Source organism: Rosa rugosa, chromosome 2 (assembly GCF_958449725.1).
Source record: "Rosa rugosa chromosome 2, drRosRugo1.1, whole genome shotgun sequence".
Classification (NCBI taxonomy): domain Eukaryota; kingdom Viridiplantae; phylum Streptophyta; class Magnoliopsida; order Rosales; family Rosaceae; genus Rosa; species Rosa rugosa.
In genome coordinates, this window is record NC_084821.1 from 41,699,125 (window position 1) to 41,712,437 (window position 13,313).

General features: G+C 37.8%; 2 protein-coding genes and 1 pseudogene across 3 annotated transcripts; 2 read left to right on the forward strand and 1 right to left on the reverse strand.

The window, feature by feature from the left end:
• The first annotated feature begins 1,540 nt into the window (after positions 1-1,540).
• Positions 1,541-8,974, forward strand: LOC133733957 (transcription initiation factor TFIID subunit 6b-like; annotated as a pseudogene).
• On the forward strand, positions 6,996-10,142 carry LOC133730773 (receptor kinase-like protein Xa21). Its single transcript, XM_062158299.1, has 7 exons — positions 6,996-7,257; positions 7,549-7,817; positions 7,977-8,190; positions 8,398-8,468; positions 8,623-8,833; positions 8,917-9,546; positions 9,635-10,142. Exons 1-7 carry the CDS (start codon positions 6,996-6,998, stop codon positions 10,036-10,038), a joined length of 2,061 nt encoding a protein of 686 aa, XP_062014283.1. The 3' UTR covers positions 10,039-10,142.
• Positions 10,143-10,483: 341 nt separating this feature from the next.
• Positions 10,484-13,031, reverse strand: LOC133733958 (probable cytokinin riboside 5'-monophosphate phosphoribohydrolase LOGL10). 2 transcript variants are annotated; one of them, XM_062161613.1, is made up of 4 exons: positions 12,620-13,031; positions 11,753-11,881; positions 11,387-11,571; positions 10,484-11,303 (listed from the first exon to the last, which is right to left on the reverse strand). In XM_062161613.1, exons 1-4 carry the CDS (start codon positions 12,806-12,808, stop codon positions 10,937-10,939), a joined length of 870 nt encoding a protein of 289 aa, XP_062017597.1. In that variant the 5' UTR covers positions 12,809-13,031; the 3' UTR covers positions 10,484-10,936. The 2 variants fall into 2 exon arrangements, with proteins under 2 accessions (XP_062017597.1, XP_062017599.1); XM_062161615.1 differs by having other exon boundaries at positions 11,753-11,876; positions 12,620-12,784.
• Between the last annotated feature and the right edge of the window lie 282 nt (positions 13,032-13,313).

Below are 13,313 nucleotides of genomic sequence, written 5' to 3' on the forward strand. Positions count from 1 at the left end.
ACTTTGATTTTGATTTTAATCATATGTTGAAAACAACAATAATGAGAAAGATTGCATGCATCCGTATTTTCTCGATCACCATGAATATATAGTTTCTTCGTTTTCTGATGCATCTGTTTGTTTATCACTGAAGTTGGATAACAGAAAACAGAATTCTCGACAGCGAGAGATAAAGGAGTTGCCTATGGGAACAACTACTTTGGCCCTTTTTTGTGAGGATTGTGTTGTTGCTGCTTGGGATTCTAGGACCACAAGTATTGAATTTATAAGTAAAGCCTCCAATTCTTTTTGTTTCTGTTTTCTTTTCTTACACGTAAATATAGTTCTACATGAGTTTGTACTTATTATTCTGCTTGTTTCATGTACCAGGAAATGATGAGACTCCTGATAAGATGTTCAAGATAACTCCTAACAAAGTCTGTATAAAAGCATGAGTAGTTGATGCGCTTAATGCAATGCAGAAACATGTACATGAAAAGGTATAAGAGCATCTATATATTACCACCGTTCTAAGTTTAACTTGCAAAAAAAGAGATTATAATAATTGTTTTTGTGTGTGTATAACACAGGTCGATCAAGAAGAGACTAGACAAAGAGAAACCCTTTTCTGTTCTCCATGTTTCATTTGATGTGTTCATGAAATTAGTTCGTGTGGATGACGAAACTGAGTGCCTCATCACTGGATGGGATTAAACATTGGTACGTTTCTAGTTATAAAATTAATCATGTAAACTTTGAAAAGTTTTCATTCCTTTACCTATCCTCATATCTTTTATTCTTAATCTATTGGTTGTAGGAACGCTTTGATCTGTGGCACGCTCATCCATTTCTTCCCACTGAATTGAAATCAGTGGAGAATTACCAAACATGCGGGACTGGGAGGTTTTATGCTCTTAAGATGTTAAAGCAATTGTATGTGCTCTTTCAAAATCACACTCACACATCATTTTTTTAATTTCTCCCTCTGAATTTTTTGCTGTCTACTTGAGTTTGTCAGCATACGCTACAATTTCATTCTACTAACTCAGCTGGGTTGTCTTTGAGATAAAGGTTGCATGCTTTTACTGGTTGGTGTGTGATTATGGTGTTGCATGCTAATTAGTTTCACTGGTTGTTTCTAGCTAGGGTGAAGAGTCTTTTTTAATCTCATCATCAGATAACTTACATAGATGAATATACTATACTGATTAACATGGCAGGTCGAAGGGAAAGGAGAAGGGATGAAAATTAGAGGGAAGCCATAGATTTTCTAGGGAATTGTGAAGGGTTAGAGGAAAATGAGGAATAAAAAGTGAAGGGACAAGAATAATTCTGAAAAAATGGCATGTGCATGAGGTGTCATGTGACTTTTTTATCGGAAAAATACACCGACGGACTAAAGTGATAGTCCGAGTTAAAGATGAGTGACTAAAGTGAAATTTTATAAATGTGAGTGACCAAAGTATCGCTCAAGCGAAAATTGAGTGATTAAAAGTGTATTTTTTTTCTTCCTTCTTTTAATGTAAAAATACGAGATTGATCCCCCACAGCTCCTGAAATGTAAAAATAGAAAGAAACACGGGGAAATTTAGTTCATTCGTTCCTTCCTCGTAGGCCCAAAATTCCGAACCATGTCTCTTCTCTGGGCCTGCAACTCCATCACCGGCAGTCCTCCATCACTACCACTCAATCCATAACTCGGACTTACTTTAGGTTAGGCCTGGCAACGTGCGGGTATAGTGCGGGTACCGTGCGGGTTCTTAACGGGCCGAGTTCTTAACGGGTCGACCCGGTAAGAACCCATTAGCTTAACGGGTTTCGCGGGCTAAACCCGGCGGGTTTGTGGGTTATCCGTTGGAACCCGTTAATACCCGTAAACATTTTTTTTTTTTTAAAACTTTTTATCAAAGCAACTAAAACCAATTAAGACTTATGTATATAACCCCGCATTTGCCATTTTCTCTATATGAACTTTTTTGGTTTTCTATTTTGAAATTTTTTATTTTCTATCTTTTTAGATTTTTTTTCCTTTCCTTTTTTGACAAAAAATAATTCACAAATCACAATTATACGACGATCCAACGGTCGGATCCTCACAGATCACCTAGAGGATCATCTTTACCGATTTATTCGATGATCCAACGGTCAGATCCTCACGGATCGCCCTTAGGTTCATCCTCTCAAAATTATACGAAGATCCAACGGTCGGATCACCTAGAGGATCATCTTTACCGATTTATATGATGATCCAACGGTCAGATCCTCACGGATCGCCCTTAGGTTCATCCTCTCAAAATTATACGAAGATTCAACGGTCAGATCCTCACGGATCACCTAGAGGATCATCATATGGGTTCACGGGTTACGGATTTAAATGCCAGGCCTACTTTAGGTAATATCATCATATGAAGCTGACCCAGATGAGTTCTTGGAATTTTCTTTCATTCATATTGCTAGAAATAACATACTCAGCTTCTAACTAAGTGGGTTCTTGCTATGAAGATTAATTGAGTGAAAGAAAGATTACCCACAAAACCTAGGATGAGCAACGTGCCTAAAGAAGCAATTGAGGTCGTAGCACAGTCGCACAGAGCATTGGCATTACCAATTTGTCTCCTGATGTTGCACTTGCTCTCACCCCAGATGTCGAGTACCGGATTCGCGAGATCATGCAGGTATGCCCATGTTGTTGTGGTTATATGATAAGTTTGTGTTTCTTAATTTTGTGTGGTGTTGTGTTTTGGTTCAACATTGTTGTTGTCTCAAAAACCGGAAAGAACTAGCTTTAGTTTAGCATTAGGTTTGGATATAGGAATTAGACATATCCAAATGTTTAACAGTGCAAACGCTTATGTGCCTAAAATGCTATTAAGGTAGTGTTGATTAAGTATTAATTGTGAGGAGTTTGTGAGGAATGCATCGTTACACGATTCAATAAAAGTAGCAATTGGTGAAAGTATTTGAATCTTAAAATGCAGGAGGCCATCAAATGCATGCGACAGTCGAGACGGACTGTTCTGACAACCGATGATGTGGATCGCGCACTTAAATTAAGAAATGTGGAGGTAAGCTGTGTTGTTATTCAGATGCAACTTCCTTTGCAGTGTTTATGGTTTAGGGTTTACTTTCAGTTTCTGGTCTATTTATCTAGGCTCACATCATACTATCTCATAAAAAGAATAATAGTTTGCTCGTCTTCTACCTGCCTTAGCCAATATATGGCTTTGGTTCTGGAGATCCTTTGGGATTCAAGAGAGCTGCTGGACATAGGGATTTGTTCTGCATAGATGACAAGGATGTTGAATTTAAAGATGTAAGAACTTATTGACAACTTTTAACATGATTTTCCATGCTAATTTTAACAATTTTCTTAACTTCTCACATTATACGTATTCTCACATTATACGTATCACATGATACATACAGGTGATTGAGGCACCTTTGCCAAAAGCACCATTTGATGTATCCGTTACTGCTCACTGGCTGGCAATCGAAGGTTTTCAACCTGCAATTCCAGAAAATGCTCCAGTTGAAGGTATCCTGCCTAAACTTAGGTGCAAGGTTTCTTGGCTAAATGAGGGATTTGATCTTTTACCAAATTATTATCCTAGTCTACCATGCTGAGGCAGGCATCATACCATGAATTATCATTTGCATATATACATAAAACCTGTTTAGTCACATACTTCTCTGATCAGTGATGATGTAATATTTGTGTTGCCTTCTGAAGTTTTATGTTCTTTATACTTTAAACTTCTAATTTGGATTGGTATTCTGGTTTTCTTTTTAGCGCTTGCTGTATAGTCTGATGTCAAAAAATCTGAATACAAGGAAGATGGACTTCCTGTAGTCGTTAAATTGCCCATTAAGCATGTACTATCAAGGGAACTTCAGGTATCTCTCTTTCCATGTTCTGTATGGCTTTTTCAGAAAATAACAATTTAGTGCCATAATTTCTCTGTGGTTTCTGCAGCTTTACTTTGAGAAGATCATAGGGCTCAATCAAAGGTCTAGCTCAACCCTTTTTGAAGAAGCATTAGTGAGCTTGGCAACAGATTCAGGGCTCCATCCGTTGGTTCCTTACTTTACGTGCTTGTTGCTGATGAGGTAATCCTGAGATGATAACTCCAAATTGGACTCATTACTATATGTTACTTATTTGTGGCAGTGTTTTCCTGTGATCATCTCGGGTTACACGCAATTTGAATAATTTTCTCCTCCTAGTTGCTTTAATGGGTCTTGTCCGGAGCCTTCTTCAAAATCCTCACATACATGTTGAACCTTATGTAAGCACTCCCTTTTATCAACTTTTTTTTTCTTTTTTCGAAGGGGGTTTGGAACCCAGCCCCACGCCCGGTTCCATTATTATATTAATAGTAGAATTTTGCAATGGGGGCGACATAAAACTGAACTTTTGAAGTACAAGGAATATGACCAAATTTCATCAATAATGACCAGTTTATGTATTTGAAATTTATATGCTTAATTTCAAGTGAATTTGTATCCATCTAATTTGGTAATTTCTTCACGCTACACCAATTGATGCCTTCTGTTATTACCTGCCTTGTTGCAAAAAGACTAGGGAATAGATATACTGACAATCACTGGGAACTTAGAAACCTTACTGCCAACCTGGTTTCTTCAATCTGCAAAAGGTGAAGATTCTCTTTTTGTTAAGTTTATTTCTTTGTTTGAGACAAAATCATATGAAACACTGTTCTGCAAATACATTTGCAAGTTATTGAGGTAGATAAGTGTGCTCCAAAGAAGTATGATCATTAGTTTCAATTTAATTAATCATGTTTCATTCATCCATTCTGCACTGGCAAATCTTCTCTTTATTGTCGGAAGGTCAATTTAGAAACATATAAGGTAAAGGTGGGCATATATCATGATCTTTTAATTGATTTATACATGGAAATATATACATTACAAATGTACGTTATAGTCGGGCTCGTTTCAATAAACCAAGAACCATGTTCACACAAACCTGATCTGCGACCAATTTTAAGAAAGCATAGTCTGACACTCCGATCAATCTTCCCTTGCAATTTTTTACATGGAATGAGAACAAGACTTCAAACTAATGAGATTCTGATGTGTGTGAGTGTCAAGGTAGACTATATGTATGTATTACTATTGGAGAGTATAGATTCCCAGATTGAGGCCTCTCCACCCATTCCCAATTGGTTTGAGCTTGGATGCTCTAACTCTAACATGGTATAGGAGCTCCAACCATTTGTGTGCTGGGCCCTATGAATTCCAATGTAAAAGTTCGTTGGACGTGCCCCCATGGGAGGGGGCATGTTGGAGAATGTAGAGACCCGGCCCGCCTTTGGAATTCTAAGTATTTCAAATTTGTTTTCGTTTGAATAGTTTCTAACCATGAGCAATGTATTTTTGCAGATTTAGACATTTTTGTCATAATCTTCAGCCACGTTTGACAAGGACTTTGCTTCACGCCTTCTTGGACCCAACCAAAGCATTACCCCAACATTATGGCGCAATTCAAGGGCTAGCAGCTCTTGGTCCCAATGTGGTATTCTCTCCTAAAATGCTTTTGTATTAGATGAATTTTCTACCAAGGCTGCACTATTGATGTATTAGCACATTCTTGTGTAGTCTTAGTTGTAGCTGCTTGCATTGTCTGAGTGGGCTTCTGCTATTCCTAGCAGAAACACCTTTTCCTTTTTGTGTTGTTTTAAGCAATTGCTACACTTTTTGACTTTGAACAGGTTCGCTTACTTATACTACCAAATCTCGATTCGTATATGCAACTTCTTGAGCCAGAAATGATACTTGAGAAGCAAAAGAATGAGATAAAGAGGCATGAAGCTTGGCGTGTCTATGGGGCCTTTGCTGGTTAGTTCATAATTCAATCTGAACTTTATTGTTGTGTTAATGGTTTTTCTATCAAATCAAACATGGATCTAACTAAACTGTTTATAGCGTGCAGCTGGCCAATGCATGCATGACCGGCTCAAGATGTTCCACAGTTTGCTGTCTGCTCCAGCTCATCCTGTTTGGAAGTGCAATGGAAGGATTGCAACAACAATGACAAGTATGCCTTCCTTTAACTTGATTAACTGCTAAGATACGTGCCTGGATATGAGTTCATCCAATATAACACTCTTTGTGTTATGATTTTGACATGTCTAGTGTTATATCTATGCACTTTGGATGATAAAGATCTTATTTGAGGATGTATTTAAGAGAACCTGAAGGTTGACTTCTAATGGGGCAATAAAGGATCTTCGTCTTGTAATAATGTGTCTTTGGAGGATGATTTAGGGCGGGGAGGGGTAATGTGTGTATGTGCTAGGGTACACTGTATGTAAACCACCCAGAAGATGAGGCCATCATATAGTAAGAGCAGAAAAGCATGCATGGTAGATGCGTTTTGTGTATGCTTCGTCACCAGTAGTTATGTGCATGTAGGTTTTGTGTGTATGTAGAATTGATGAGAAATGAGGTGTGATTTCAGCAGCTTCCAATCAATAATAATTATAGTGTCCTGTTAATTGGAACCAATGTTCAGATTAGTCTTTGTTGATGTTCCTTTAGATATACTTCATGAGACCAATCAGCTTAGAGATGTAACATATATACATAGGTTTACCTTGTTGCTTGCTTAGCATCTAGCTATGAAGGTTGCCAAGATTGTTACCTCATTTAACTTAATATATTAACATCTACACTTTCCCATAGCAATCTTGTGCTTAACGTTTTTCCTTTCAATCAAGATAAACGCAAAGCAAGCACCGACAACTTGATGCTGCAACCACCACTCAAAAAATTAGCTCATGATGGTATGGTTGGAGCATTACCAATGAACACCATGCAAAGGTAATAATTTCAAAAGAGTTATGAGAAATAGTACTTGCAGATGATTTTAGTATATATGTCGATTAACTTTTTCAGAAATTCCAAAAGAGATTGGCACTCTGAATCAGTTGGAGAAGTTGAGTGTGCTATTTAATGCCCTTGAAGGGCATGTTCCCCTGGCTGTGTTCAACATGTCTTCTCTGAATCTTCTGGCTCTATCTACAAACAATTTGAATGGTAGTGTTCCAGACAATATGTGCCAACATCTTCCGAACCTTCAAGGTTTGTATTTGTCTAACAACAATTTTGACGGCCAACTTCCATCCAAATGGTCGCAGTGCAAACATCTTCTTGTATTATCGATGGGGTATAACATCAGCGGGAGCATACCCAAAGATATTGGGAACTTAACTCAGATAAAGACGATTTACCTTGGCTCCAACTATTTGACAGGTATATAATCAGCGTACATATAGTAATTTTCTATCTGTAGTAATCAATTTTTGAACTGACTCTAAAACCGGTTAATTTTTGTTACGAGTATACAAAGTTACAAACACATTGTAATATGTATGAAGAAACCAATCAACTAGTATACTGCGGTTAGATTCCATCGATTCATATAGCAGAAGTGATTTGAAACATCAATATTAATCCATAAAATATTAATTTAAGAATGCCAAGGGCCAAGAAAGTGAAAAAACTAAACTTGGGTGCTGATCATATAATTATTTGTTCATGCAGGTACCATACCAAATGAGATTGGTCATCTTCCATGTTTAGAGGAATTTGTCCTGGGTGGTAATAATCTCAGTGGCCTCATCCCAACCTCAATCTTCAATATGTCCACAAGATCAATAATATCACTTGACAGCAACCAGTTCTCAGGTAACTTCCCAGCAAATATAGGCCTTGATCTTCCAAACCTACAAGAGCTCCTCGTAGGAGCAAATAAACTCAGTAGAGTCCCCGAATACATCTCTAATGTTTCTAAAATCACAAACTTAGACCTGGTCAGCAACTCATTTTCTGGTTTTATTCCTAGCTCGCTTTGTGCCTTAACAAACCTTGAGCGACTTAACTTAGGCCACAATAATTTAGCTATTGATACTTCGGCTCCAGAAAGAATTTTCTCTCTTGTTTGGCTAATTTTAGAAAATTGTGGATACTAGCCTTCCCCGAGCAATCCATTAAAGGCTCCACTTCCCATTTCCTTTAGGAATCTCTCTACATCACTTGAGACCATTAAGCTAAGCAATTGCAGCTTGAGAGGTTACATTGCAAATGATATTGGCAATTTGAGCAGCTTGACACTCGTAGCTTTGGACTACAATCTTATGAGTGGGAGCATTCCAACCTCAGTAGGAAGATTACATAATCTCCAAGGTCTGTATGGATATAAAAACAAATTGCAAGGATACATTCCAGACGAACTTTGTCAGCTAAAAAACCTGGTTTCATTGATCTTGGGTTTTAATCAACTCTCTGGTTCAATACCTTCATGTTTGGGTAATCTAGGCCAAACACTAAGTCTCTATTTAGGGCCCAATTTGTTAACTTCTATAATACCATCTACCTTGTGGAGATTGACAGATATCATGCAATTAGACATGTCATCCAATTCTCTAATTGGACCACTCTCAGAAGGTATTGAACTATTGATAGTATGAAAGTTGCCACATATATAGAATCATAGATATATCAGACAACTATTTATCTGGTAGTATTCCAAGCAGCATATATCTGTTAGTATTCCAAACAGTCTTGAAGGCCCAATTCCAAGTTCACTTGGCAACTCGCTAAGCCTGGAATCCTTAGATTTATCTGAAAGCCACTTGTCTGAGAGTTATTCCAAAGTCTCTTGAAGCACTCTCATCTCTCCAATATCTAAATTTTTCTTTTAACAGACTTCAGGGAGAAATTCCGACAGGCGGGCCTTTCAAAAACTTCTCTGGTGAATCATTTCTTTCTAACCATGGACTATGTGGTGCATTCCTATTTCAAGTTTCAGCATGTAGAAGGAAAACTGGTATATCTATATTCAAGTATGTGATTCCGGGGATCTTGTTAGCACTGCTTCTAGTGACCTCCATTTGGATATTGATCTTACAGAGAAAGAAAAAGGTGAAGCTGCAACAGAGACTACCTTCTTGCCTCAACTTCTATGGAGAAGAGTTTCATACCAAGAACTTCTAAGGGCGACAAATGGATTCACCGAATGCAGCTTACTTGGAGATGGGGGTTTTGGCTCAGTATACAAAGGAACACTGTCAGACGGTATGGAGGTTGCCATAAAGGTTTTCAATTTACAGTTAGAAGGGGCATTCGCAAGTTTTGATACTGAATGTGAAATGCTAAGCAATATTCGTCACCGAAATCTCGTCAAAGTCATCAGTTGTTGCGGCCAGATTGGTTTCAAAGCTCTCGTATTGAACTACATGCCTAACTGGAGTCTTGACAAATGGTTGTATTTTCAGAACTTTTCCTTGAACACCTTTCAGAACTTTTCCTTGAACACCTTTCAGAGGTTGAATATATTGATTGATGTTGTGTCGGCATTGGAGTACCTTCATAATGGTTATGAAACACCTATTGTCCATTGTGATTTGAAGCCCAGCAATGTATTACTAGATTATGATATGGGTGCACATGTTGCTGATTTTGGCATTGCAAAAAGCTTGGGTGGAGGAGATTCTATGACTCGAACCATGACCCTTGCCACAATCGGTTATATGGCTCCAGGTAATTACAGTAATTTTACTAGCTAATCTTTCAATATATATATTTTGTCCCTAATTAATTTATTTTGTTTTCACTTACATATGTGTAGAGTATGGAATGGAAGGAATGGTAACCAGAAGAGGGGATGTGTATAGTTTTGGTATTGTAGTGATGGAGACATTCACAAGAAGGAAGCCAATTGATGAGATCTTCGCTGGGGAAATGAGTTTAAAGCTATGTTTTGCAAATTCATTACATGCAGGGGCGGTAGTTAAAGTTGTGGATGCTACTTTACTTGGAATAGAGGAGGATCATGAATTCATGATTTTTGTGAGCAAGAGGGAGAGAGTAGCTGTTATGAGACTAGCTGTTGCTTGTTCAGTAGACTCACAAGCAGAGAGAGTAAATATGCAAGAGGCTCTCGCCACGCTTAAGAAAATCAAGATCAAGTTTTTGAAGGACGTTAGAGGAGGTGTCGAACAGCCCTCTTCTTCAAGGATCCGAATCCTCTAAAATCGTAGGGTTGTAAAGTTATTTAAAATTCATAAAATCATGATGCTCGAAGTGATCTAAAGGTCTAGATTGTCTCCACATCAGCTTAGGTAAAGTTTACAGTTTTTAACTGATTAGCAGGATGGATGCAAAGTTGTCGTGCTAATGAGATGGATGCAAAGTTGTAGTGCTAATGATACTTGTTGAATGAATACCAAATACTCTATTGATATTTATGAAAATGGAACAAATACTTTATTTATTACAGTATCTAAATTCATATGAACAAAGAGTTAAACCTATATTTCCAGTATTATAGGTCCAATTTATGGACCAGTTTGTGCAAACCAGGATCACATTGTGCGTAGTCCTTGGTTGTATGATCAGAATCAAAATCGTAGTTTCTGACCAGTTAATACGATAATGCTTAATGCAACTCATCGATAATTAATGGCAGTTCTTCCAATGCAAGAATAATCAATCATACATGCATATAGACATATCCCAGTATAGAGAATTACATAGTTGGGATAATTGCAACGGAACTGCTACACCCCCTAAACTTCGCTCACTCAATCATGGGCTATACTGCGAGTCTAATGGCGAGGACCTGAGCATCAAACGTTCCATGATCATTCATGACCGTCTTCTGAGAGTTTCCATAAATGCCAGAAGCTTTCCTAGTCTCTTCCCCAACCTTTCAAGCAAATCCCCTTACCTTTTGATGTTAGTACTCGAATATGATTCCAAAATGAAGTTTAGTCCATAACGAACAATATTTAGAAAAACACTGAGTGTTGTCAAGTTCTCAACAGGCTTTCACACCATTATCATATATTGCAGATACGCTAATGGGAAATACGGACAACCACTTCATCAACTCCAAATGTTATCAAGAAATCGTTCAGCTTGCACTAAGCTATTCTTTCTCATGGTTACCTTTGTCCCTAGCATGTAGGTTATAAAACTCTGACAAATAAGATAGAGCCTCTGAGTTGCTATCACAAACCTTCCACAGAGATGAAACCTCTCCCTTGGAGAGAGTACCCCAATCCTCACAATCATCAAGAAAGTTGAGTAGCTTTGAGTAGAACGAGTCATAGTTCATCAACAAGAATGGAACTGGAAGCTCTGATCCAATCCGTTGTAGCTGAATTAGTGCTAATATCTCAAAAATTTCATCTAGAGTACCAATCCCACCAGGGAGAGCAACAACTGCGGTCCTATCAGCACTACTGCTTCTTACTGCAGCATCTACCAGCCCATGTTTTCTAGCAGAGAAAAACCTGCAAGTTTAAAGCATTTCTTAAATTTTTCAGGATTTTGAAACTGCATTGGTAATCTTTCAAGCAAATAAGTGTATCTTTACCTGCATGTTAGATAAACTTCTGAAGGTAGGTAAGGATGGTAATTTGACGCTGTCCATTCGCCAGCTTCTTTACCAATCTTAAATCCACCAACTGATTTTCCTGCTTGCAAAGCACCTTTAGTAGCAGCATCCATTAGCCCTGGACCAGCCCCCGTCCATGAAGTACATTCCAAAAGGTTTGCAATCTGCTCAGTAAGATGTTTGGGAAAAGAAAATCTCATTAATTGGCTATTCAGAACTTAATTCCAGAACCCATTTCATGTTTTAAAGCTACTGTATGTGCCTGCGGTAGCAGCTATACAAAAATACTTTTTGTATGATCGTGTACTACTGCAAGCAAGGCAGGACAAAACATCTCTGACTCACCTCTCTACCCAACTCAAGTACTTGCAAATAATGTGAATGATCAGGTCCCATCCTTGAAGATCCCAAATACACGACCCCTCTCCCAAGTCTGTGTATCAGTTCATAGCATCGTTCTATCTCTTTCCTGACCTTTCAACAATGAACGAAACATAAGCAAACAAGCCCTTCAAAATTGTATTCCTATAACTAGTAGTTATCCTGTTGAAACAGAACAATCATAGCAGTCGCCAGTCGGCAATATTCCTATCATGAAATTAGTAACAAATGGGTACATGATATGCTGAAACAAAACTATATAAAAGATCAAATCGTCCTGAGCTAAGCACACACATATATTTTAAGAACAGTTAAGCCTACAAATACTGTTAAGAGCTAAGCCTACACATTTTAAAGTGTTTTTCTTGCACCATCACCCAGAACAGAATGAAAGAAAAAAAGGTAAAAGTCCAGAAGTCAGCAGCAGCAGGAATGGCTCAAACACCATTCTATGCTACTTAAAACTCATAGACTGAAAACTGAAATTAATTCAATCATTCTATCTCTAATTGTTTTTGCATTTTAATTTGATCATACAGGTGAATTGAGTATGTTGTATATTAAACTGAAGAAAATCTCAATTTAAACGGGTATCGAATATCAATATATATCTAGCAAAAACAGTTCTTACTACTGCATTTATTGGAAACTCACTACATTTGTCCTGTCTACTTCAAATTTTCAATGTGGGACTCCATCAATAGTTGAACAAAGTGGACTAATTTCTATTGTCCTCAGTAGAAAATCGAAACCTTGGCAAAAACCAATGTAAAAACTAATAATCTTCAGCAACCCAAAACCAAATACCACATAATGATGAAGACTACATACCTCAATCGGGCTTGTTCTCTCATCAAAGTCAACTAATTCAGACTTGCTTGACATAACCCTCGACCTTGAGAGCTTGAAACTAACGTTGCGCCTCCCTCTTTCAATGACCGATTGAATCGTTAAAGGTATCTGATGAGAAGTTCTTACAAAAACATGAGAACCAAATGATCCTAACACCGAAAACCCCATCCTCAAATCTTCTAAACGCGTTGAGAACTGAGCTACTGGACGGATGGCGATGGCGGAGTGGGCATGTGTGCTCAACTCAAACTAACAGCATTTCGTTCAGGAAAGAAAAAGAGAACGAAACACGAATACTGTATACTCTCAAATTGAGCAACTGTGAAAGTCAGTCTGATGCAATCATTTGGAATCTTGTGAGAGATAACTATAAGGGGAATACACATGGACCACTCCGACCAAATATTACAAGGCAAGTTTTGATGGGGAATGGGATGTTGTTGTATTTACTGCGGTAGAGTGCTGTCTTCGGTCTCCGTTTTTTTTTTTTTTTTCGAATGGTAGTTTTCGAATTGTATTAAACAGGAAATCTCTTTTCTATGTTTGGTCCAAACTCTAGGTTACTTGACCTAGTGGTAATAGGGTTAAATTAGAAGGATCTAGATTTCTATTCAATGTAAGATTACTTTCCTTGTATGATTGAGATTCTATGCATTGTAAACCTCTATATAAA

Coding starts and splice junctions, on each gene's coding strand:
- LOC133733958 (XM_062161613.1), bottom strand. CDS start 12,808: ATGGGGTTTTCGGTGTTAGGATCATTTGGTTCTCATGTTTTTGTAAGA. Junction 11,882..12,619: donor AGAGAACAAGCCCGATTGAG/GTATGTAGTCTT, acceptor CATTGTTGAAAG/GTCAGGAAAGAGATAGAACG. Junction 11,304..11,386: donor GAAGTTTATCTAACATGCAG/GTAAAGATACAC, acceptor TTAAACTTGCAG/GTTTTTCTCTGCTAGAAAAC.
- LOC133730773 (XM_062158299.1), top strand. CDS start 6,996: ATGTCTTCTCTGAATCTTCTGGCTCTATCTACAAACAATTTGAATGGT. Junction 7,258..7,548: donor TGGCTCCAACTATTTGACAG/GTATATAATCAG, acceptor TTGTTCATGCAG/GTACCATACCAAATGAGATT. Junction 8,469..8,622: donor AAGGTATTGAACTATTGATA/GTATGAAAGTTG, acceptor TGGAATCCTTAG/ATTTATCTGAAAGCCACTTG.